The 23,026-nt window shown below is 42.9% G+C and overlaps 1 protein-coding gene across 6 annotated transcripts in view; it reads right to left on the bottom strand.

Moving 5' to 3' along the window:
• Positions 1 to 3,622: 3,622 nt before the first annotated feature.
• Positions 3,623 to 23,026, bottom strand: part of tut4 (terminal uridylyl transferase 4) — a 101,542-nt gene continuing 82,138 nt past the window's right edge. For all 6 annotated transcript variants that reach the window (XM_086115428.1, XM_086115432.1, XM_086115429.1 and 3 more), the window contains 11 exons: positions 22,820 to 22,933; positions 21,890 to 21,967; positions 21,609 to 21,792; positions 21,470 to 21,517; positions 21,170 to 21,252; positions 16,158 to 16,273; positions 10,957 to 11,111; positions 8,156 to 8,253; positions 7,029 to 7,590; positions 4,410 to 4,559; positions 3,623 to 4,032 (listed from right to left, as the gene is read on the bottom strand). In XM_086115428.1, coding sequence (XP_085971554.1) covers positions 3,944 to 4,032; positions 4,410 to 4,559; positions 7,029 to 7,590; positions 8,156 to 8,253; positions 10,957 to 11,111; positions 16,158 to 16,273; positions 21,170 to 21,252; positions 21,470 to 21,517; positions 21,609 to 21,792; positions 21,890 to 21,967; positions 22,820 to 22,933 — 1,677 coding nt within the window. In that variant the 3' untranslated portion in view covers positions 3,623 to 3,943. The remainder of the gene's footprint in view (positions 4,033 to 4,409; positions 4,560 to 7,028; positions 7,591 to 8,155; positions 8,254 to 10,956; positions 11,112 to 16,157; positions 16,274 to 21,169; positions 21,253 to 21,469; positions 21,518 to 21,608; positions 21,793 to 21,889; positions 21,968 to 22,819; positions 22,934 to 23,026) is intronic.

Raw genomic sequence — 23,026 nt, 5'->3', positions numbered from 1 at the left:
CAATGTGAGAAACGGTATCCGAACGAGCAGATGCTCTCATAGGCATGCTCGTGGCCTGTGTCAAGTGGGAATCGAACTTCCCCTGTACCACGAGCCACGAAACGGTACTCGAGCTAGCCTACTCCTCTTCAACATTAACTCATCTAATTCCGTCACTCAGTGGAGAAAACCGGATCTGCAAGGGTTACTCCACCACGCCGACTGACCTTATTTTTTCGACAATCGTCCCGATGCGGAGCTGAACCCAGGTCACCTGGATGGTGGCGCTTGCTCGTTCCTCACGGCGTCCAGTGCGGGGCTGGCTCCTTCAGGGAAGAAGTCTCCACGGAGTCTGGTCGGCTTTGACGGCGCAAAACACGTTATCAGCCAAAGATCGTCCACCGGAGGAAGTCGGAGAGTCGGACAAGCAAGCTCAAATCCGTTCGAACAAGCGCATCATCCTGTTCGTGACGCCAAGTTTCTGTCAGAGTTTTTACTCCGACAACGTTAAACAAATGGACTTTTAGTGTTTACATATGCAAAATACAAGAAAAACACAGCCCCCGATATTTGCATACCACACCCCCGGTCTGGCCCCTCTGTAGTGATCTGATTTACCTTGGTGTAAGCTTTGAACCACAGATACGTTGACACCTTTCAGTCTGGTCTACAACGAATCGGCAAGTTGCAGACTTCGCAGATGACAAATGTCCACCTGGGCGGGACACCCGTTCCCAAACCGTTTTTGGTGTACTACAACACTTAGTCCCCAAATTGTTTATTCCCACTTTGTGACCGAGTCTAGCCTTCTTCCATCTGTTTGCCCCCTTGCTTTGACGTAATAACTGTGGACTTCAAAAGCCCTCTACCCAGACGGCCGACACCTTTACGCACAAGCATTTGGGGGCGCTGAATACGCACCCAAATGTCTAGACATGCCCAAATTAAATGAAACTTTAAACATGATGCAATTTTGCATGCAGATTTCTCTATCACCGATCCATTTTCCAATCTGCTTTATGCTCACGAGGGTCCAGGGGTGCTGCTGCCTATCCCAGCCGTCTTCGGGCAATAGGCGGGGTACACCCTGAACCGGTTGCCAGCCAATCACAGGGCACACAAAGACTACCAACGATCCGCGCTCACACTCAATCCTAGGGACAATTTAGTGTTCAATCAGCCTGCCACGCATGTTTTTGGAATATGGGAGGAAACCGGAGTACCCGAAGAAAACCTACGCAGGCCCGGGGAAAACATGCAAACTCCACATAGGAAAGCCGGAGCCGGGATTGAACCCACAACCTCTGCATTGTGAAGTCGACGCGCAAACCTCGACCACCGGGCCACTTTCCCAAGATGCATTCAAGGTAATTTTCACGATTTCATCATGTGAAATGTGTACCGTATTTTCACGACTATAAGGCGCCATTAAAAGTCTTAAATTTTCTCCAAAATGGACAGGACGCCTTATGATGCGGAGCGTCTTGTGTATGCGCTGAGTTCCAAAACCTGACTGACAGCCGACACGCTGTTTATATAGAGAAAAGGCGGAAGTGACTGTGGACAGGCTTGCGGCAAAGAAGTCGGCCAATCAGTGAAGGGTGGGCGTGTATATATACATATATGGAGAGAGAGAGAAAAGGCAGACGTGAGTGAGGACAGGCATGCGGCGAAGAAGTCCGCCAATGAGTGAAGGGTGGGCTTGTAAGTGGACGCTAAAGGGACGCCCCAAGCAGGTACCAACACCTGTATAGAGTGTGGCTATGTGCATTGTTGCAAAACAACTTCGGTTTTGGTTTCTAAGAACCCCCGAAAATAAATTCTACAAAGAGACACGACTACGAAGCTCAGTTCAAACTTCAAGCCATCGGTTATGCTTTTGGCATGCGTGCCCATCTCGCAGCAGCGGTGAAAAACCAAGTCAAGCAAATGAACTCTGAGCTTGCCGTTATTCCCGGAGGCTTGACTAAAGAACTCCAACCGCTGGACATCGGCATCAACCGGGCGTCCAAAGTCAAGTTGCGACCGGGCGTTCAAAGTAAAGTTGCGAACGGCATGGGAACAATGGATGATCGATGGCAAACACAACTTTACAAAGAGTGAGAGGCAGCGCTGGGCGAGTTACGCCACAATTTGCGAACTGATTGTGGCTGCTTGGACGAACGTCTCTGCTTGCACTGTTGTTCGAGTTTTTGGCAAAGCCGGCATCATTTCTGTGGAGCCACATTGCAATGAGAGTGACTCTGACAACGAGAGGGAACACGGCGTTTTTGATGGATTACCGGTACTTGCACAATTGTTCAATTCTGATACAGAGGATGAGGACTTTGATGGATTTCTGGGTGATGATTGATCGAAAAACGTGAGTACATTGTACGATGGCTAAATAAAATACAACGGAACTCAGTTTTGCTTCCGTTGCCTTTTTAAAAACGTGTTTTTAGCTTGTATCTGTATGTCTTGGCATGCTACCGTATGCTTCAAGCTAATGTGTTTTTAGCGTGCGCGCATGCATGCCATATGTTTAAGCTGGCGTATGTTTTACCACTGTAAAACTGCGCCCAATAATACAGTGCGTTTTGTCTGTATAAAATACAGAAATAGCACCCATTAATGAGACTGCGCCCAACCATACGGTGCGCCGAATGGTCGTGAAAATACGGTACTCGCATAGTTAGCTAGTCTTCGATATCGAAAGGAAAATGACCACAATTTGTTGTTTGCAGTTTCAGTCAATTGTACAACAAAATCCCTCAAGTCCCGGTGCAAGACAGTAAAAGACAATTCAGCTTCCTTAGTCAAAGATGACCTTATTTTCCGCACCATAAGACGCACCAAAAAGCATTCAATTTTCTCAAAAGCCAACAGTGCACCTTTATAATAAGATTATTACATTACATATGGATCAATATTTTTATTTCTTGGATGTAGTATTTTAAATGTTCTGTGAAGCGCTTTGTTCCAGCTGCAGTGGTTGTGAAAGCTCTGTATGAATAAAGCTGTACTGTATTGTATTCCCTTTAGTGTAGCGCCATCTAGGGGATGCATAACACAACTGCAGCCATTATCGTAGCTTCTATTTTATGCGGCTTATAGTGCGTTGCGTCCGATATTTGAAAAGTGTTTTAAAATAGGCCATTCAGTGATGGTGCGCCTTACACTCCGAAGCGCCTAAAAGTGCGGAAAATACGGTATATTGAATAAGGTCATAAAAAAGGGAATAAATATACAACATATATCATACTTTCTAGTTATATACATGAGGTATTTATTTCAGGGCTAAGCATTAAAATGCAGAATGCTTCTGTGTGCATGTGTGTGCTGTTCATGTTTATTTTGAGTTTTGTTTCCATTTGTATTGCTTCAGTTTTACCTCGTTTTTATGGTCAATAAACCTGTGGAAAATTCTATTTAAGCCAATCGCAGATGAGCCAAATAAAACTAACCAAATAAAATGTGAATGTATCTTGAAATGGTAACAAATTCCCATTGATAAATTCAATGACATTGGTCATCAGTCACCCAACTGTAAGACAAGGACTTTCCAAACAAGAGACACCATCTGGTTTGCCACAATGGTAATTTTTTCCCCTTTTTCGTACTAATGACTCTGGCATTACTTTATTGAAGATACATCTTGAAATGGTTTTAAATCAAATATTTATTCAAAGCCTTCATCTCTTGACAAACAGAGCTCATAAAAATACAGGTACTTTTTCCCCCTCCTTTACACAGAAAATAAAAACACTTTTGGACCCCCTCAAAATTGGGGAATTAAAATATTTGACATTTGTATCACAAATCAATATAATGAGACCAAAAAATAAAACAAATACTGTACAAAAATTATACAATTCTTTTAAAAATTCTGGCGATATACAGTAAATGGTGCAAAGGGTACATAATTTTACTTTGTTGTGTCACTGGCCAATAAAACTTTTTTTTTTTTTTAAACAACATTAGTTCATTTTTTCTGCTGGATGAAATTCAGATTTACTGGGTGTCTGACATGGTGAACCATGGGCAAATTTGGATTCGGATGCATCACAGAGCCTGAAGACAGATGGAGACAAATTATGATCTGAGGCAATAAAACAAAACTGGGTATTCACATTTAATAATAATGGATTAAATGTCCACAATTGTGGGAGTTTTGAGTTTTATGACATAATAAGCGGATCAAATAGGAAGTTAACAGAGCAGTAATTTCAAGTCAAGTGAAGTCAGCTTTATTGGCAAATCAGCTACATGTGCAACATACAGCACAGATGAAATTACCTTCCTCTCAAACACGGGATCTTTTGTTCCTTATCTGAGCATGATCTGGGCATATTTTCTGTAACCTACATGTTTTGTCTTTTAAACAGTAAAACCAAAAAAATAGCTTTCAGTTGTAAAAACTGTCCCGACTGCGGAAGCATATAACTTACCCGGTTGGTAGCCACCGTTTCCCTGCTGGATAAAATTCTGCGGCATTCGGTATGGCCAGGAAGGAGACAGTGCAAACTGGGGTGTTTTATTGTGCTCCCATACTTGAGAACCTTGGCTCACACCAATAAACTGGGATGAGTGGCCCAACTCTAGAAAGAGGAGAAGTCAGACAATATATTACCATCACCTTTCAGTAAATAAAAAGGTTTGTCGAGTCATTTAATTTGCATCACCAAAAGAGAGTAGGCCATTTTCAACACTAAGAATAATCCCACTTGGTACTGAAACACTGATTGTGAAAAAAAAAAATGAAATTGACAGGAAAAAAAGTCAATTATGTTAATGATTTAATTTTTTCCAAATTGTTTAGAACAGTGGTTCCCAACCTTTCTTGAGCCGAGGCACATATTTTACATCCAGAAACAAACAAATATGTCACAGAAAGCGACATCCACAGGTATACACAGGTCATCTCGTGGAAGAGCATTTGGATAGATGAGCAAAGACGCATTATTTGTCGTAAATACAGTAAATAACACTGATCAACAAATATTTGTAAGTAAACCCTTTTGAGCTATTTTTTGGAGCTGATTACGAATCTGCCCTCATTTTTTCTCTAGCACATCAGATTTTCATAATAATAACAATAATAATATGTAATTTCTTGAGGACTTGCACACCCTAAGAACCAAGACAAGGGCACGGAAAATCCTACTGGACCCCCCGCACCCTGCCCACCACCTTCTCCAGCTGCTCCCCTCAGGCAGGCGCTCCCGATCCATGCGCACCAAATCCAGCAGACACTTAAACAGCTTCTTCCCTCTAGCCATTAACTCCCTAAACAGTCATCCAAATCTATCTGTATAGTGGCTCTTTGCAATTTTGCACAACCCTGTGGTTGTGCAAAAAATTGTATAACAGCATTACTGTTATAACCATTGTAGCTCCAGCTCTGTACTTACTTGAACCACTGTCACTGATCTATATTCCTCAGCACCAGACACTTTAAAGCGCTCAAGGACATCTGCATAATTCCACACTTGTTATACTTCAAATACTGCTACTGGTCACTTTAAAATGTTTCAATGATTTTCTGCACCAACTGTACAACTGTTATAGTATTGTATTCTACCACTGATTACTTTAGCACTGTTTGATACTTTGTACATTGTCTCACAGTTTTCATTGGGTGGTACCACCGCACAACGGTACACATTGCGGCAGGGATTCCTAACCGCCGGCCGGGGGATTTGGTACCGGGCCGCACAATAAGAACTTACATTAATTCTCTTGTATTTATTTTGGAATACGAAACATATTTTATTTTGAAAGATTACCAGATTCTCCGTTACATCCGTGTCTGTGTCACTCTTGACGCACGTCAAACCACGCTTCTCCGTAACATGACTAATTATGCTAAAAACAAAACGCCGGAGCTTGCTAAATGAGTAAAATAAACTTAAAAGTACGTTCGAGACAACAACTCTGCCGGTGGTCTGGATTCAAGTTATGGCTGAATACTCTGAGATCGCCACAATAGCACTGTTGCTATTTCTGACATGCTACCTGTGTGAGGCGGGGGTTTTGTGCAGCAACGGCGACTAAAACAAAATATAGCGAACAAAATAAAATCGACATAAAGCACACACTTCAGGTGTCATTGTCTCCTATTACCCAGAGATGCGACCGCCCGGTTGCAGAAAATCAAGCTCGGGGCTCGCACTGATTCAGCATTGTGGTGAGTTGACATTTTCATGCACTTTGAATTTGCGTTGTATCGTATTTTGAAGGCATTAAACATTACCATAGCGATCAGAGTGTTGTGGCCAGATTAGATGCTCCTCGTGTTGTTATTATCTCTCGAAAACACCACAGTGTTCATGCAGCTCTTACCATATTATTTTGTAGTATTTATCCCCCACACCTTAAATGCCGGTCTGTGAAAATATTGTCTGACATAAACCGGTCCGTGGGACAAAAAAGGTTGGGGACCCCTGCATTACGGAATGTCCTTCCATACTTATTTGTCATGTCCTTGTTTATGATGATACGAGTGCAGCGTGTTCTACCGGAGACAAATTCCTTGTGTGTTCTACATACTTGGCCAATAAAGATGATTCTGATTATACAGTAATCTATATTTAGTTCTCAGATTATCGCATTAATTACAACCAATTAATTGCAGTCATATTTAGGGTGTTTTTTTTAAATTGCATTAATGTAATTTTAAATCTCTAATTTTCAGGTATCTGTATGTTGATTAGATCCATTTTCATGCATCGAACTCCTTGTGCTTGAGTTGTTGTGGGGCGAACGGGGGGGGGGGGGGGGGCATTTTTCCAGCATCAGCAAATACATTGAGGCACATAAAAAGCCATCTCTGATTAAAATGGATAATTTACCAGTGTAAATTTCAGACCAATTAAGTGAAATTGGACCACTTGCCGTGGCATACCTCATCTGTCCAGGCACAGTGCTCCGGCACACTGATTGGGAATCACTAATTGAGAAATTGTTGGGAAAATTCTTGCATTTTACTGATTGGTCATAGAATTTTATTATTGTACAAAATCCCATTAGAAACCATAACATGCCACCAGAATTCACCCAATGAATACCTGACTTGACCACGGTGCCATTTCCTAGAAGTGAACCATGGTGTGCCAAGCGGTTGAGCCAGTGTCCTTCACGTCCTGGCCCAGCAACACTCAGCGGTCTTCCAGCTGGCTGTGCAAAAATGATACTGGGATCATTCAGGTTGATAGCGTTGGGGCTTCCCCCGGAGCTCGTCGCGCTTCCCGACGCTGACCGAAGAGCCAATTTCAAGCTCGGTGGAGAGTGAGCAGTGGTTGTGTTAGTGGTAAGGACAGGTCCATGGATGGGCCAGGAGGGAGAAGCGATGTGAGCTGGGTGCTGAGGCTGCCCCTGCGATGGGTGTGACTGGTGATGGTGGCAGGGAAGAGGCCCTCGGGCAGCCAGGGTTCCAAGGTGATACTGGCTTGGGTGGGATGAGGTGAAGTTCAAGAGAGAAAGTGGGACTTGGGGGTGAGCAGGCTGCTTCGGGGGACCGGAAGAAATGGGTTTATTTTGGGAGGGCTTGGGAGAAGTGGAGGACTGAGGGGAACTTTGAGACACAGCCATGGGCTGTGGAGAATAGGGTGGAGTCCGGTGACTGTCGGACTAAAGAGAGGGCGGAAAAAAAAAAAAAAAGAATCACACAATATACCTCGCATGCTGTTCTTACACACTCAAGAAGGTAAAATTTGAAACAGCGACTGCGCATTCAACTTGAATGTTCTTTAAAACAAGTTCACGATGAAGCACACATTTGTGTGAGGTGGTACAGGAGCGTTCATTTGGTGGAAAATATAGTGGTGCCCATAGAGATGGGGTGCCAACGTTGTGTGTTAGTATGATGTTAAATGAAATTGTTAAAAAAGAAAATCCCGGATTTTTTTTAACTCACCCTGAGAATATGAGAAACAATTTTCATTCACAGTTCTACAAATTTCATTAATCTAAAATGAAGTATTTGTCTTGGAAGCAGCGACTGTTTGCAAAATGAAGCATAGTTTTTTTTAACCTATAAACAAGATTTGTTTCAAAGTTATGTTAAATTTGTTTGATCAACAGAATGCAAGTGTTTTTTAACGTATGTTGATGACAGTATCTATTTGTTCTGTGTGCGCGCAGTTGTTTACAGTGCGAATGAATCATATCCAGATTAAAATTTCTTGCTACTCACACTCTCCGAGGGTAGCCTGGCCCTTCCAGGACAGTCTAGCGGTACCTGGGAACCGGTGATGGACTGAGAACTCACCAAAGACCGCACCATGTGAGGAGCTGATGAGAAATATGAGGGCAGAATAGCAGTTAAATTGCAGTTCAGTATTAAGGGTGATTTTGTTGAACAACTGGTTGAAAATCCCCGAAGTAAGAGAGAGCATAAAAAAACTTAAAACTTGTTAAAACACTTTTGAACACATCCATCCACCCAGCCACTTTCCGATCTGCTTTATCCTTACAAGGGTCACAGGGTGGGGAGGGGGGGCGGTGCCTATCTCAGTCGTCTTCGGGCAGGAGCCTGGCGACACTCAGAGAGTGTGAGTGGCGGTTGCCAGCCACTCGCAGGATACACATCGACGAACAACCATCCGTGCTCACGATCACACCTTGGAACAATTTCGAGTGTTCCATTAACCTGCCATGCATGTTTCTGGAATGTGGGAGGAAACGGGAGTACCGTATTTTCACAACTATAAGGCGCCATTAAAAGTCTCAAATTTTCTCCAAAATGGACAGGACGCCTTATAATGCGGAGCGTCTAGTGTATGCGCCGAGTTCCAAAGCCTGACTGAGAGCACCTCTGGCCGACACGCTGTTTATACAGAGAAAAGGCGGGCGTGAGTGACGACAGGCATGCGGAAGTCCGCCAATGAGTGAAGGGTGGGCGTGTAAGAGGACGCTAAAGGCACGCCCCTCGCAGGTACCAGTCGCCAATGAGTGAAGGGTGAGTGTGTAAGAGGGGAAGAGAAAAATGTGAGTACATTGTAAAATGGCTAAATAAAGTACAACCGAACTCAGTTTTGCTTCCGTTGCCTTTTTAAAAACGCGTTTTTAGCGTGCGTGCATGCATGCCGTATGTTTAAGATGGCGTATGTTTTACCATGCCTGGCTGCGCCCAATAATACAGTGCGTTTTGTGTATGTGTCAAATACAGAAATACCACCCCTTACTGAGACTGCGCCCAACAACATGGTGCGCCGAATGGTCGTGAAAATACGGTACCTGGACAACACCCACGTAGGCATGGGGATAACATGCAAACTCCACACAGGAAGGCCAGGAAGATCGGACCCACAATCTCTGCACTGTGAGGTCGACGCGCTAACCACGTGACCACCAGGCTGCCGTTAGAGGTAAGATCTTAAGCCTGAGCCCGAGCCTGACCCGAACCGATTCATCATTGCTTCGGGTCGGGTCGGGCCGGATTTCTCTCTCGCTGACTTTTTAAAAATAAATATCACTGTGATGTTGCTACCCAAACATCACAGTGCACTAAGGCATTTTGAGGCTGTGAATAGTTTTGGCCACGAGAGACCGTGGTTCGCAAAAAAAACAAACAAAAAAACAGAAGTCGCTCCACCACAGCATGTACTGTACTAAACTTGCAATGACAATTCAAAGAACTCCTTCCTGTCTCTGTCTATTATCCACACGTCATTGTTCTTCTTTGTCTCTCTGCTTCTCTCTCTTAAAATGCCGCGCTACATTCTTAAGGACGTACTGCTACTGTGGTTTGTGGCCCAATTTTCAACCTGTCAAAATGACGGATGGCCTTAAATTTTTCCCGTCAACTCTTAAAGAAATCCGTCAATGATGGAAAATTGTCAGTTAATGTACCCTCTGCAGAAACAGAAATATAAAAGATGTAAATGTTTATACAGTCTTGTTTAACTTAGATTTCGTTACAAAAGACAGGCTTTAATTTGTTATCATATATCAACCCTCCTCCTCCCGAGTCCTCACAAATAAAATCTGAAATTTCGGGTTTGCTTCGGGCTCGGGCCTGCAAATCAAGTTATGTGTTTGTGTGTGCGTGTGTGTGTGTGTGTGTCAGCGCGCATGCGCCTGGCGGGTTGCCATGTGGGTTAATGTTCAGTCTGCCACCTATTGGCTGCCGTGTGGAACAAACACGGCAAATGAAAGCTTTTGACCATCACATAAGCTTTCTCTGTCATTCTTATTGTTCACTGTTTGCTGTCAACGAAAAATGACAATAGACACGATCTGAAAAAATGCGACACGGTAACTTTTTCTATCGTCCTTGCAATATATGGTCATATTGCCAAGCTCCACGATCTTTTATTGCAAAAGCATACTCTCATACTGAAGGTTGTAGGAATGAATAATTCAAAAGACAAAATAATGCTTCTCCTATGGCCATCTCAGTTCCAAGATCTCAATTCTATTGATAACCTGTGGAATGAGCTAAGAGCTGAGAATGCAGAGGAGACGACAATGATGGCTTGAAGATTCAGAGAGATTGTGCAAAGAGGAATGGTTGAAGATCCCACTTTTTTGTATTCTCCCATGTCGTAAAACATAAGGAGGGTTGCACATAAAAATTTGGGTGATTCTCAAATGGGCACCAGAGGTGGTTATTAGGGTGCTCAATTTTTTTCGAGACTCACTGACCATATGTATGAACATAAAGACTTAAGGTCCATCTGGGTAAGGTTTATCTAGCGGTTGATTGTGAAAATAACATGTGAAATGATATAATGTGTTAATCATTTCACACACAAGTTGCTTCAGAGTATAAATCGCACCCCCGGCCCAACTATGAAAAAAACCCTGTGATTTACAATCCGGAAAATACGGTAATGCACTTAAATTAATGGTTTGATTTCCCCCTTTTTTTAAAGTTTACTTTTTTTATGGTCCCATATTATTTAGACAAAACATTAATTTATTAGAAGCGAAAGAACACATTTTAATCAGGAGTGCTAATAACGATGGACTGTAGTGTAGAGTGATGGTTACCTGGTGCCACGGCCGTCCTCTGCTTTAGATGGCGATACTCAGGGCAGTCTCTCCTGACATGACCAGTGTCCCCGCACTGAAAACAACGCCTATCTTTTTGCTCCCGCTCTTCATCTTTTACATCTTCATCTTTGTCATTTTCTTTCTTTTTCATTCTGATGAAAAATGAACAAACGCAATTATTAGATGCACTGGATGGGACATTCCACAGGCCAGATTGATCTCGTCCGTAGTCTCTCCCTGAAAATAGAAATTATTTCACTTATTGCAGAAGTGGTTGGAACATAACTCCCAAGTTAAATGCCAGAATGAGAGAAGGATTTTCTAAAACACTTTTTCAAAGCTTTCCTCAAAGTCGGAAGTTTATAAGTGTTTCATAATAGTATTTGGTACCATAGCCTCAACGCTGACTTGGGTCAAGAGTTTTGGCTATCATTCAACAAGCTTAGTACAAAAGTTGCAGGAATTTGGGCCCAGACAGAACTGGTGTTAATGAGACAAGTTTGGAAGCTGACTTGCACGCACATGCCTTATCTGGTCTGCCCACCGTCTACAATAGGACTGAGGTCATCGGGGCTTTGTGACGGCCACTCTAAAACATAGACTTTATTATCCATAAGCCACTTTGTAACCAGTCTGGCAGTATGCTTCGGGGTCATTGCCAATTTGGAAGACATTTCACATTCAAGCTTCAACTTCCTGCCTGTTGCCTTCAGTTATTGGTTCAGTATTTCCACAGAATGTTCTTTCCTCAGGATGCAAACTTTTATGAAGTGCAGCTCTCCCAACTGTAGCAAAACAACCAGACATCATGCTGCCAACATCCCCGTATATCACAGTTGGAATGGTTTTCTCAGGCTTGCAAGCTTTGCCCTTTCACCTCAATCCATAAATGAGGCTCACTATGGCCAAATAATGCAATTTTAATTTTGTCACACCACGGGACATGGTTCAAAAATCAAGGTCTTTGTCACTGTGTGCATTTTGTTTTGTTTCTGAGGCTTCTTCCTGGCTGAGTTGCCTTTCAGCCCATGTCCAGGATTTCCACGAGCGATATAAAAACCTGGGCGCCCCCCAGGCTTTTCCTGCCCCATTGACACCCTTTTCTGCTCCCCCTACAACGAAAAATCCCCCTGTTGTGTAATACGAAATATTTTTCTCTGCCCTTGCCTCGCAACGAGATTCACGACAATGAAAAACAAGCCTTCCGCAAAAGTCTAATCCAACCTCAGCCTACAGCGACTCCGACTGCTTAGCTCGGAAACGGCAACAGCAAACACCAAAGTAGCTTAAACATGCGCTAGTAGTACAGGAAGTATTTGTTAGTTTCAGACGCAGCACGAACGTTGCATTGCTAAAATGGCTACAAAAAGGGACCTTTGCAGACCAAGGAGTGAAGAAAAGAAAAACTTAAATGCTTGAAGACAGGATAAAAGTTATAAAAATGAAAGATGGAGGAAGCAAAGTAAAAGACATGATGCAAGAAATTGGCGTAAGTGCTTTCACTTACATCAATTTCTGAATGCTGATCAAAAATTTTGCAATTTCTTTCCGTTTTTTTTCTTTAAAAAAAGCCTTAAAACTATTAATTTTATCACCAAATTTTACAATTTTTGTTGAAATACCATTCCCTATTTTCTTACAAAATTGGCACTTTACACGAAACATGCGAAAGATGAAGTGTATTCAATGTACACACTACTTGAAACTTTCACACAAAATAAATCCCAAGATTGTTCACGATTCTCTTAAGTGAAAATTTGACATGGGCCTTTGTGCACTTTTGCTTCTGCATTCCTGGTGAGCACCAACATGTAACTTCAAATTTGCTGCTCAAAATCAAAACTAAAAAAGGAAACACATTCCCTGCCATATTTAAGATTTGTTCATTACTTGTGTTCATAAAATGTTGTGTAAATGTGATAAAAAGCTGTTGATTCTTACCTCATACAGTGAATAGTGAAGTCCCAAACTGTTTACAATATATGGGTTATGAATGCATTTTATCCTATAAAGTGGATGTCTATTTACAGTATATACAACTATGTACAGTTTCATGATATAAAATGTTTATTTTCTCTTAATTTTAAGCTTTTTAGCGAGAGCTAAAAGCTTGTTGGTTCTGTCCGTCTTTTTCACTCTCTTTTTAGCCAACTCCTCTTGTTTTTTCACATGCTCCAGCTGAGCAGGCTGTCGAAAAGCGCTTGAGATGAAATGTCTGTTTTCGGTGTTTCACCGAGGTTGCGTGACTCTATAGTTTTCCATCCTCTCGATCCCTACAGAATGACATCGTCACACACTGTACACAGAGCTAAATCAGCGACATCGAGCTTTTTCACGAAATCCGACACAAGCACAGACAATGGTTCCTCTTTACTGGTTCCTACTGGGGACACCATCAGCTTTCTATCCAACCAATCCCTTGTTTTTCATATCCGCATCTATCTGACACACTTTAGCTTCGTCACGAGTCTCGATAGCATTCGGCATTTTGTTTAATAAAGACTACATACACGAGCAATTTCAATACACTACATCCCTCGAGCAAAATCATTCAGAATTCGCGGAAAAGGGGTTTAGAACGCGAACACGGATTGATTGTGATTCTGCATTTGCCGATATAGCGACCAATCACAACAAGTAAGACATTGGTTTTAGCCCATATACGAAGTAACAACAAACTAACGCTTCGCGAGAAAAAACGGTATTCAAAATGGATGCTTGCAAACTTTATTTGTAAACATTACGAGTCCCGAGTCTGCCGAAGACAAGTCCGGCAGCCCAGATAAATTTGCTATCGTGAAAGGTCCCCTGTTGTGAAAAATTTCTTGCTGCAAACATGATTTCACTGTACTTTCCACCTCCCGGACAAGAGCGCAACCAGCGCGGATTGTTGTCAGGTCTGTCAGGCGCCACAGGTGGCGGCGGGAATGTAAACAAAAGCGGGACAGCTGAGATGAGATGGCTAGGCTAAAGTAAATGCTAACCACTCAAATGCCGCTGATGAGCCTATGTGCCTCCAAAGCTAGATCCAAAACACACTAAACTGATGATTTGGAACAATAACTAGTGGGAAATCACAAAGTTTGAGACTATTGTATTTTATTAATCAAAAAAACCTGGGTCCATGCTCAGATTCCCCACGTTTCAGTGCAACTGTACTTTAGGATAACCACGGAACTTAGTTGAGTTTCATCGCCAGACGATGATGGATAGCAAGCGGTATGACACCGCACTGTCATTACTGTCAAAACAGTAATTAATACTTATTGGAATACAAATGGTCACAGGTTGTTGAAATGTAGCTGTGGTGAATGACAATTTTAATAATTTGATTTTATTTAGATCCTTGAAAATGTCTTCACGTGAAAATGACCATTAACGTTAGGGGCCTAGGTCAGCACAGTGGACGACTGGTTAGCACGTACACCTTGTGAAGGTAAGCAGATCAGATATTGGATGGATGGATGTTTGGGGCTTACATTTACATATGTAAAAATATGTGTGTGCGCGCATGTATGTGTGCAATGCGCATTGTTTAAAGGTCACTGCAAAATAATTGATCGTTTTCTTTAAAGCATTAATATTAAATATACAGTCATACCTCGGTTTTCGACCATAATCCGTTCCAGAAGGCTGTTTGAAAACCAATTTGTTTGAAAACTGAAACCACTTTAAAAAAAACTTTATTGAACACGTCTGCTCACAATGGAACGCTACACGAGGAAGCGTCACTTCCTCGTGAAAGGAAGGTGAGAGGAGTCAAGTGGCGCATTCAAGTGCACTCAGTTTGGTCGAGAACTGATTTTCGGTCGTAATCCAAGGCATTAAAACTCGAAATTTTTGGTCGAAAACCGATTTGGTCGAGAACAGAGACGTTCGAAAAACGAGGTTTGACTGTATGTACATTAAAACACTCCTGCGTGCAGTCCTGCTGTAATGTTCCTGACAGATAGTACTGTATTGTGGTGTATATGTAGTGATGTTTGTTGAATGTTTTTGAAAATAAATGAGAGTATGAGAGGCATTTTCTAATTTAATTAAAATTGTTTCGATTCATCCATTTATTTATCATTCTACATTTGACTGTGAATGTTCCATACCCTTGAGATTTGAAAGATAATAGCACTTAGTAAAAGATAAAGTACAAAGTATTTTTTTTTCAGCAGACTTGGACAGATGTAGTATTAGCCATTTACTTTCTGCTGTATTTGAGACTAGTCAGATTCCTACTTGCAACCTTTAGCTTCGACCACGAGGGGGAATATCACTGTTTTGTTTGTTTTTGTAAATCTCCAAAGAATTACAAAATAAAAATAAAATAGAACATCAGGTCCTTAAAAAGTGCTTAGGTTAACATATCAAAAACAGTTAGAACAATTTTCTGAGCAATACAAGTACTCAACACTGAACTTGCTTCCAGATAATAAACAATAAATAAAACCGACCCTTAAATCACATTGCTGTAAGTTAGCACTTCAGAAATAACACTGATCATGACAAACTAAAAGTGCTGAAATAAACATCAATCACTTCTAGTAGTCTACAGACTCAATTATGCCTCGTACATGGGGTGTTCTCGAGTTTCCCGAAGAGCTTTGCTATGTATGGCTTGGTCACTATATTGCTAACGCTTTCGGTGCTAACATTAGCTGTGGCTGCAATCGCGACTGGGTGCTTTGCATTGATGTGGGAGGCTAAACTTGAGCTGCTTCGGTGATAAGCAAACTCCTTACAAATTAGACACAACACTCTACCTTTATCAATTGTGTCGTCAGGGTGTTTTTGGAATGTAAATTTTCCATTCATTGTGCCGAAAACTCTCACAATGCTGCTCCATTTTCACATCTCCACTCCTCACCGCTGCCCGCCCAACTCCAATGGGAGCCTATCAGCTTCATCTAAACAAGCCCCAACATAACAGCCAATCAATGTCTGCTTCAGGCTGTGACTGACAGTTGTTTCCCCACCCTCAACAACTCGAACACAGGAAGCCAACACATGAAAAGGGCTATGAGAAAAAGGCAACCCACCTACAGAAACAATAAAGGCAGAGATAAAAAGTTAGATGAATGCGATTCAAAAAAATAACGCGCTAAATGTGATGTAATTAATTGATCGCAATTAACGTGATAATTTGACACCTCTAGTTATAGCATTTAATTTAGGTTTGTGAATGAGATTTACAGTCAAAGTCCTACCTGCGTCTCTTGGGACAGTCCTTCATGTAATGTCCAATCTTTCCACAGATCCTGCAGCACCTGTCATTTGGTGCCAATTCACCATCTGTTAGAACCTTCGCATCAAAGAAGTAGTCCTGCAGTAGGAAGAATGAAACAATTCAAATGGTTCATTTTAGGGATGCACAGTCACTGTCGGACAAACACTGTAACTATCGGACCGATATAGGGGGGAAAAAAATGACGTCACATGCATCAGTCCGATAGCAACAAAACTGGATCATTAACAACAGATGCATCATATACACTAACAGTGGTCTGGTTACTGTCACTTAAAGAGCATGTAAGGCAGGGGTGGCCAACCAGTCAGAAACTAAGACATGCGCGCACACACACACGCACGCACGCACGCACGCACGCACGCACACACACACGCACGCACGCACGCACGCACACACACACACACACACACGAGCTGCAGTAGTTACTTACTACTTGGATCAGCTTGCTACATATTTGACCGAAGATCGACTTTCGAAGCGACAAACCTCCTGTCATCGACCCGATTGCGCACATGCAAGCATACACACACACACAGAAGCACGCACGCGTGCGCATACGCAGATGATTCAGTTGTCATCTGATTGGTTACCCTGTTTGTCAATCATTAGCGCTAAGCACCGTTGTTTGTGCATGAGCGGTGATTTAGTTGACATCTGATTGGTTGCCCTGTATGTCAATCAAGTAATGGGATTGATGATAGGCTGACGTAGTTAGTTCTGTGTATTTAAAGCCGTTGTTTGAATCGCAGCGCCACCGCAGAGTAGAGGTAAGATCGGGCCGCCCGACTCGACCCGACCCAAAATTCGGGTCGGGCCTTAAAATGTCAATCATTGCTTCGGGTTCAGGTCGGGTCGGGCTTCTCTCTCGCGGACTTTTTTTTTTTTTTCGAGGCCGTCAATAGTTTTGGCCATGAGAGACCGTGGTTCGCAAAAAAACAGAAGTCGCCTCATCACAACACGTACAGTACTAAACTCTTGCAATGACAATTCAAAGAACTCCTTCCTGTCTCTGTCTATTATCCACCCGTCATTGTTCTTCTATGTCTCTCTGAAAGTGCCGCGCTAGATTCTTAAGGACGTACTGCTGCGGTGATTTCCGGCCCAATTTTCAACACGTCAAAATGACGGACGGCCTTAAATTTTCCCCGTCCACTCTTAAAAAAAATCCGTCAATGATAGAAAATTGTCGGTTAATGTAACCTCTTCAGAAACAGAAATATAAAAGATGTAAATGTTTATACAGTCTTGTTTAACTTAGATTTCATCACAAAAGACAGGCTTTGTTATCAGAAATCACCCCTCCTCCTCCCGAGTCCTCACAAATAAAATCTGAAATGTCGGGTTTGCTTTGGGCTCGGGCCTGCAAATCAAGCTAAGTGATCGGGCTTAAATACCCTCGGGCTGGGCTAGATTTTTTTAGGACCGATCTTAGCTCTACCGCAGAGGCGTTTTCGATGCTTGTCATGTGAAAGCCGCATTGAACCAGCCAAAGAGCCGCATGCGGCTTGCGAGCCGCGGGTTGGCCACCCATCATCTAAGGCAAAGCCTCTGCTGCATGATGCAGCATGAAAATATGGCGTGCCATTCACCATCATTGAGGGGTTTTTTTGTTTTAGTTTTTTACTTTTATTTAATTTCAAGCTGACGCTACTTTGCAGACACATGTTTACCAGAACTCCAAAATGTCAGACAATGTTGCAACACATGCTCATTCTCTTGACAGACAACAATTCGTGAGACATTAGTTTTACCGTGGACATGGACATCTGACATTAGTCCAATGACTATGCTCAGCTCAAATATGTCAGTTATACCAGTGGTTCTTAACCTGGATTCGATCGAAGCCCGGGCGTTCGGTGAATCAGTCTCAGGGTTTTGACGGAGCCTCTGCCATGGAGGTTAAGACACACCCGACTCAACATGTCATTTAGTTATAACACGCCCGCTTGGCCATCGCTGGCTCCAGATGATTACATTACATTCTTGTCCAATCAGCGCTGCGGGAAATTTAGTTTGCTCAGTCGTCAACGTGTGACTGTTGTGATAGTAGTACCTTGTGTGATTAAAAAAAAAATGTTTTAACACATGCTATTCGAGCAAAAAAGCAAGTGGTCGGGACGAATATGAACAACATGGATTCACATGCATCACAGAACGTGATAAGATAAGATAAGAAAACCGTTGTCTCGCAATGGAGAAATTCCTAATTCACAGCAGCAAAGTTATGAAAGGAAGAAGTAGAACAACAAAATATAGGAGCTGCTGGAAAGGCAGCCACTCTCGCGGCGCCATTTTGAAGTCAAAATAACAAAAATAACACAACACAACACATAGGACACACAGTCGTGCAATCTTCACCACTTTTCTGCATACACTTTGTTGTCCGAAGCAGTTATAGATGAAAGAGGAGAGGATCAAAGTGTCCTTTCACCAGTGGATCAGAGACTGATGGGACTCAGAGTTTTATCTGCATCATTTGTCATGCCAAGTTGAGCAACTCTCATCTTGCACCGGCAAAACTGAAGGAACACTTCTTGAATCATATTTTTATTTTTCACTAAGGGTTCGGTGGACACACATCTGAACTGGTTGGGTTCGGTACCTCTAAAAAGGTTAAGAACCACTGTTATACTATTAGTTACCATTAATGGTGTCGTGCATCTTTTTTTTTTCTGCTTGGCTCTCGACAAAGGCGGACGCTTTTCTGCTCTGCTCCTGCCCTTTCCCTCACCTTCCCCTGCTCGCCACTCAGTCTTTGTGCTGTCCTTGTATGACCTTTACTAGCCTACTGCCGTATATTCATTCTAAAACAAACCATGGAATTAGTTGGCTGATCTCTCGATGCCATCGACAAAATTTTCTCGATGAGAAGAGCAGGCAGTGGGGAGCCTACTTGCTGCTGGGTACACCCTAGATCCCTGGAGGAAGTGGAGTATGGTGTGCCTGTCAATACTAGACATCTACATAATCGGCCTTCTGATAGCAGGTATGCTGCTGTTTGGTGTTAGCAGTTTCCTGATCTATTGTAAAATTCAACCGACGGGAGCGGCTTTATTGGAAGCGAAGAGGCCGCCGATCTTCAAGGATGGATTATTGCGGATGTCTAACACTCAGACTCACACTGTGGATGGGAACATCTTGGAGAAGTTGGGATCCGCGCTCTCTCTCACAAAAGAAATCGTGGATTTTGCTGATCGGCGCCATTGAAGAGACACAGACCATGGACTCAAGGCTGTCTGGAATTGTTGGCGGCCGTGCCTCCAAAACAAACAACGCTATCTGGACCCTTTCCCCTGGATGGAAGTATGCATGGAAGCTAGTGCCCCCCACCATCACCCCCCTCCTTCTCGGCCATGGACTGATAAGCCGGGACTGTCTTCATGAGCAGACCTTGACGAAGCAGCTGTGGCCTATACACGCATACACATCCTTATTATCACCGTCTTCATCGCTCCGATTCTTTTCCCCCGTGACGTGGTGCGATCTGCGGAGCGCAAGGTGGTCCGTGCAGCTGGTCAGACGTGCCGCGTCGCGCACCCCCCTCCCCCCACCCATCCCCTCATTACATGTTATGTCTTGTGACTTGTTGTAACTGTCAGATGCTTGTTTCTGTGCTGAGGTATTTTTTTCTCCTAGACCCTAATTATCCTCAGAAAGAGGATAGTTCGAGCGTGGTTTTTTTAACCTCTCCCTCCCTAGTGGTTTCCTTTCCTGTACTAAGATCTCGGGGCGCTTTACATAGCGAGTACTGACAGGCTATTTGCACTGTATCCCATGTTCATCATTGTTTTTTCATGTTTCTTGTGCAGAGCGTGCCTGTTAAGTGATAATTTCGTTGCACGAATGTGTAATGACAATAAAGCAATCCAATCCATAAGGTTGCTAGTACACTGCGTTACTCAGAGATGAAAGTTGACTTTTCTGAAAATTCCAGAAAAAGAAAGAAATAATTTAAATAATTTATATATATATATATATATATATATATATATGGGCTACTGGAACAAAGCGGAGATGGGCGAGATGCGATAACATGGCTCTGTTGGAATGCTACTACTCAAGCAACCCTAGTCAGAGGGGTTACATGCAGAGAATGTGGGCTAAATGGTTACTTCGAAACCCACAGTCACGGTTGACCACGAAACAACTAGTAACTCAGTGTTCCAACATCCAAAATCATGCGTGATCGGCACACACCTGGCCGATCACGCATGAATTAGTTTACACAAAACGCTCATCAAATAGCTCAACATTCAATGATTAATCTTCCTTTTGTGTGCACAAATGCACCCTTTGTGGCTTTTGTTCTTACCGAAATTTCGAAATCTCAGAGATATGGCGAGGCCATGAGAATGCGAGGCGAGGGTATTACTGTTATGGCGACGCCACTCAAGCTAAGCGAGCCTCAGCAGTAGATAGTCCGACGCTCTCTGCTGTGCGTGCTTCAGCGCGAACATGTACGCAAGCGCGTCTTTTGATATCAACCAATCAGCGCCGACGCAATGACGTCACACACCCGACGTCACACACGACAACAGCTAAGCTAAGCTAGCCGAGACGACACTCGAAGTCGGACGGACACGTTTTTCTGCCAATCTGTGTGTTTTCCTTTTTGTCCAAATATATTTTTACGACAACTGTCTTGTCCACGGTGTCTTTTATTCGTTCCACTGGGGTTTAGCAAGTGTGTTTATAAAGAGACGAAAATCTCTTTACTGTTACTAGTGTTAGTGTCTCAACATGGCTACGCTCGTGAAAGCAAAACAACGAACTCAAACGCGTCTTCATTCAATGTTGTCAACTAATATCCGGATTAATTTGAGGCAATTTTTCCTCAATTCTCGGGAGTGATTTTCATAAAAATTTGAAAAACCCGGAATTCCGGGAAAATCCGGAGAACTTTCATCTCTGATTACTTTAAGAAGTAAATTCTGTGGTATCATGCACTTGAGACTGTAGAGTTTGCCATACCGCTTCAGTACCAGGGGCCGGGTAGAAGGGAGTTCCAAACAGCTTTCGGCCATTTATGAAAGCCTTCATGATAAAGTTTGTCACTGTAGGAGAAAACAGATGTTTCAAAAGAAGGTAATAAATATGCTCTTTGGTTCCATTTGTAACAAGTTGCGGGAGCAGTTTATCACCTTAAAGAATTTGGTAGGTTTATCAGGAGCAAATTAATAACTCAACTGAGCTAATCATAAAATGACTAAAAGTACTGGTTTAATGAGCCAATCTTTAAATAATGTTTTATTAAGGGGTAAAAATACGTACTTTTGCGAGAAACTCCAGCACCAAGATTATGACTCAAATCAAAAGGATCTGAGAGTAAAAAAGGCAAGTAGGTGAAAACCGGTTGCAAAACTATTTTAAACATGTTATACTAGCTAAACAGCCATTTTCAAAAGCGCACCTTCAATTGCAATGCATTTGCTCGTCCACTGCTTTTCAAAGGTAGTGAGACGTTTCTTTTGGCGGATGCTGATGACGTGCTCTTTGAAGTCAAACTCTTCGGTGTAGAAGCGCAGGAGGCCCAACCATAGCTCACCCACAGATTCTGTGTTAAGCTCCACCTGAGTATTACGCTGCCGCAGGCGCTGCATGGATAGAAGTAATAAATGCCACATAAAATTTAAGGGAACATTTTTTGGGATGTTTTTGCACCCCAAGTTCAAAAGCTAAATAAAGTCTTACCAAATCTTCAAGGTCATCGAAGAAGTAGGCATTCCAACCATCTACTCTTCTCTGTGGAACACTTGTTCCGTCGAAGATCTATAGAGATATAGACAATGGGTTTGACAATATTTAACCAGAATGCTAAGTCTTCATCTTCACCTTAATCAACCCTAGGAAAACTAAGGAGTTGGTTGTGGATTTCTGCAGGAAACAGTCCTCACCAGCACCGATGAACATCCATGGTATGGACATAGAGCGGGTGACCTCCTACAAGTACCTAGGTGTTCTTCTGAACAACAAACTGGACTGGTCTACGAACACGGACACCCTGATTAGGAAAGGACAGAGCCGACTCTTCCTACTCAGGAAACTGAGGTCTTTTGGGGTTCAGGGGTCACTCCTTAAGACTTTCTATAACTCGGTGGTGGCCTCGGCCATCCATTATGGCATTGTCTGCTGGTCAGGCAGCATCTCGGCCCGGGACAGAAAGAGACTGGAGCGACTGGTCAGGAAGGCCAGTTCTGTCCTGGGCTGCTCCCTCGACACTCTGGAGGAGGTGGGCAACAGGAGGACCCTAAGCTAAAAGCTATGATGGACAGTCCCTCCCACACCCTCCAGCCCGCCCTGACAGCACTAGGTAGCTCCTTCAGCCAGAGACTGTTACACCCGCGCTGCAAGAAGGAGAGATACCGCCGCTCGTTCCTACCGACTGCTGTCAGGCTGCTGAATAATAAAAATAATAATAATAATTAAATGACGTGAAAAACAATTGTAAATAGCACTGCGACTTATCCATTTTGTATTTATATTGCACTTAATTGAACGGTGTTTTTTTTTTTCTTCTTTCTACCCACAATCTTGCTGCTGTAGACTGTAAATTTCCCCAGTGTGGGACAAATAAAGGATATCTTAAGTTCCCTGTACATTTAATTGGTATCGGTAATTTACCTCCTGCAGGACTGGAATGACTGGAGGCTGCCTCTGTTGTAGAAAGTAAAGCACCATCAGGATGTATGCATAGGATGAGAGACTCCCTCTGGATGCATCTCCAATGTCACAGCGCTGTGAGTACAAAGTTACACGTGAGCGAAGGGTCTGACATGCATTTGACATGTTATTCAAATACCTGGCAGCAATGCAGGTGATTCGCCCAGC

Source organism: Hippocampus guttulatus, chromosome 7 (assembly GCF_054856545.1).
Source record: "Hippocampus guttulatus isolate MCC_2025c chromosome 7, RoL_Hgut_1.0, whole genome shotgun sequence".
NCBI classification, from domain to species: domain Eukaryota; kingdom Metazoa; phylum Chordata; class Actinopteri; order Syngnathiformes; family Syngnathidae; genus Hippocampus; species Hippocampus guttulatus.
Note: the sequence above shows the minus strand (reverse complement) of the source record. Positions and strands in the feature narration are given on the sequence as shown.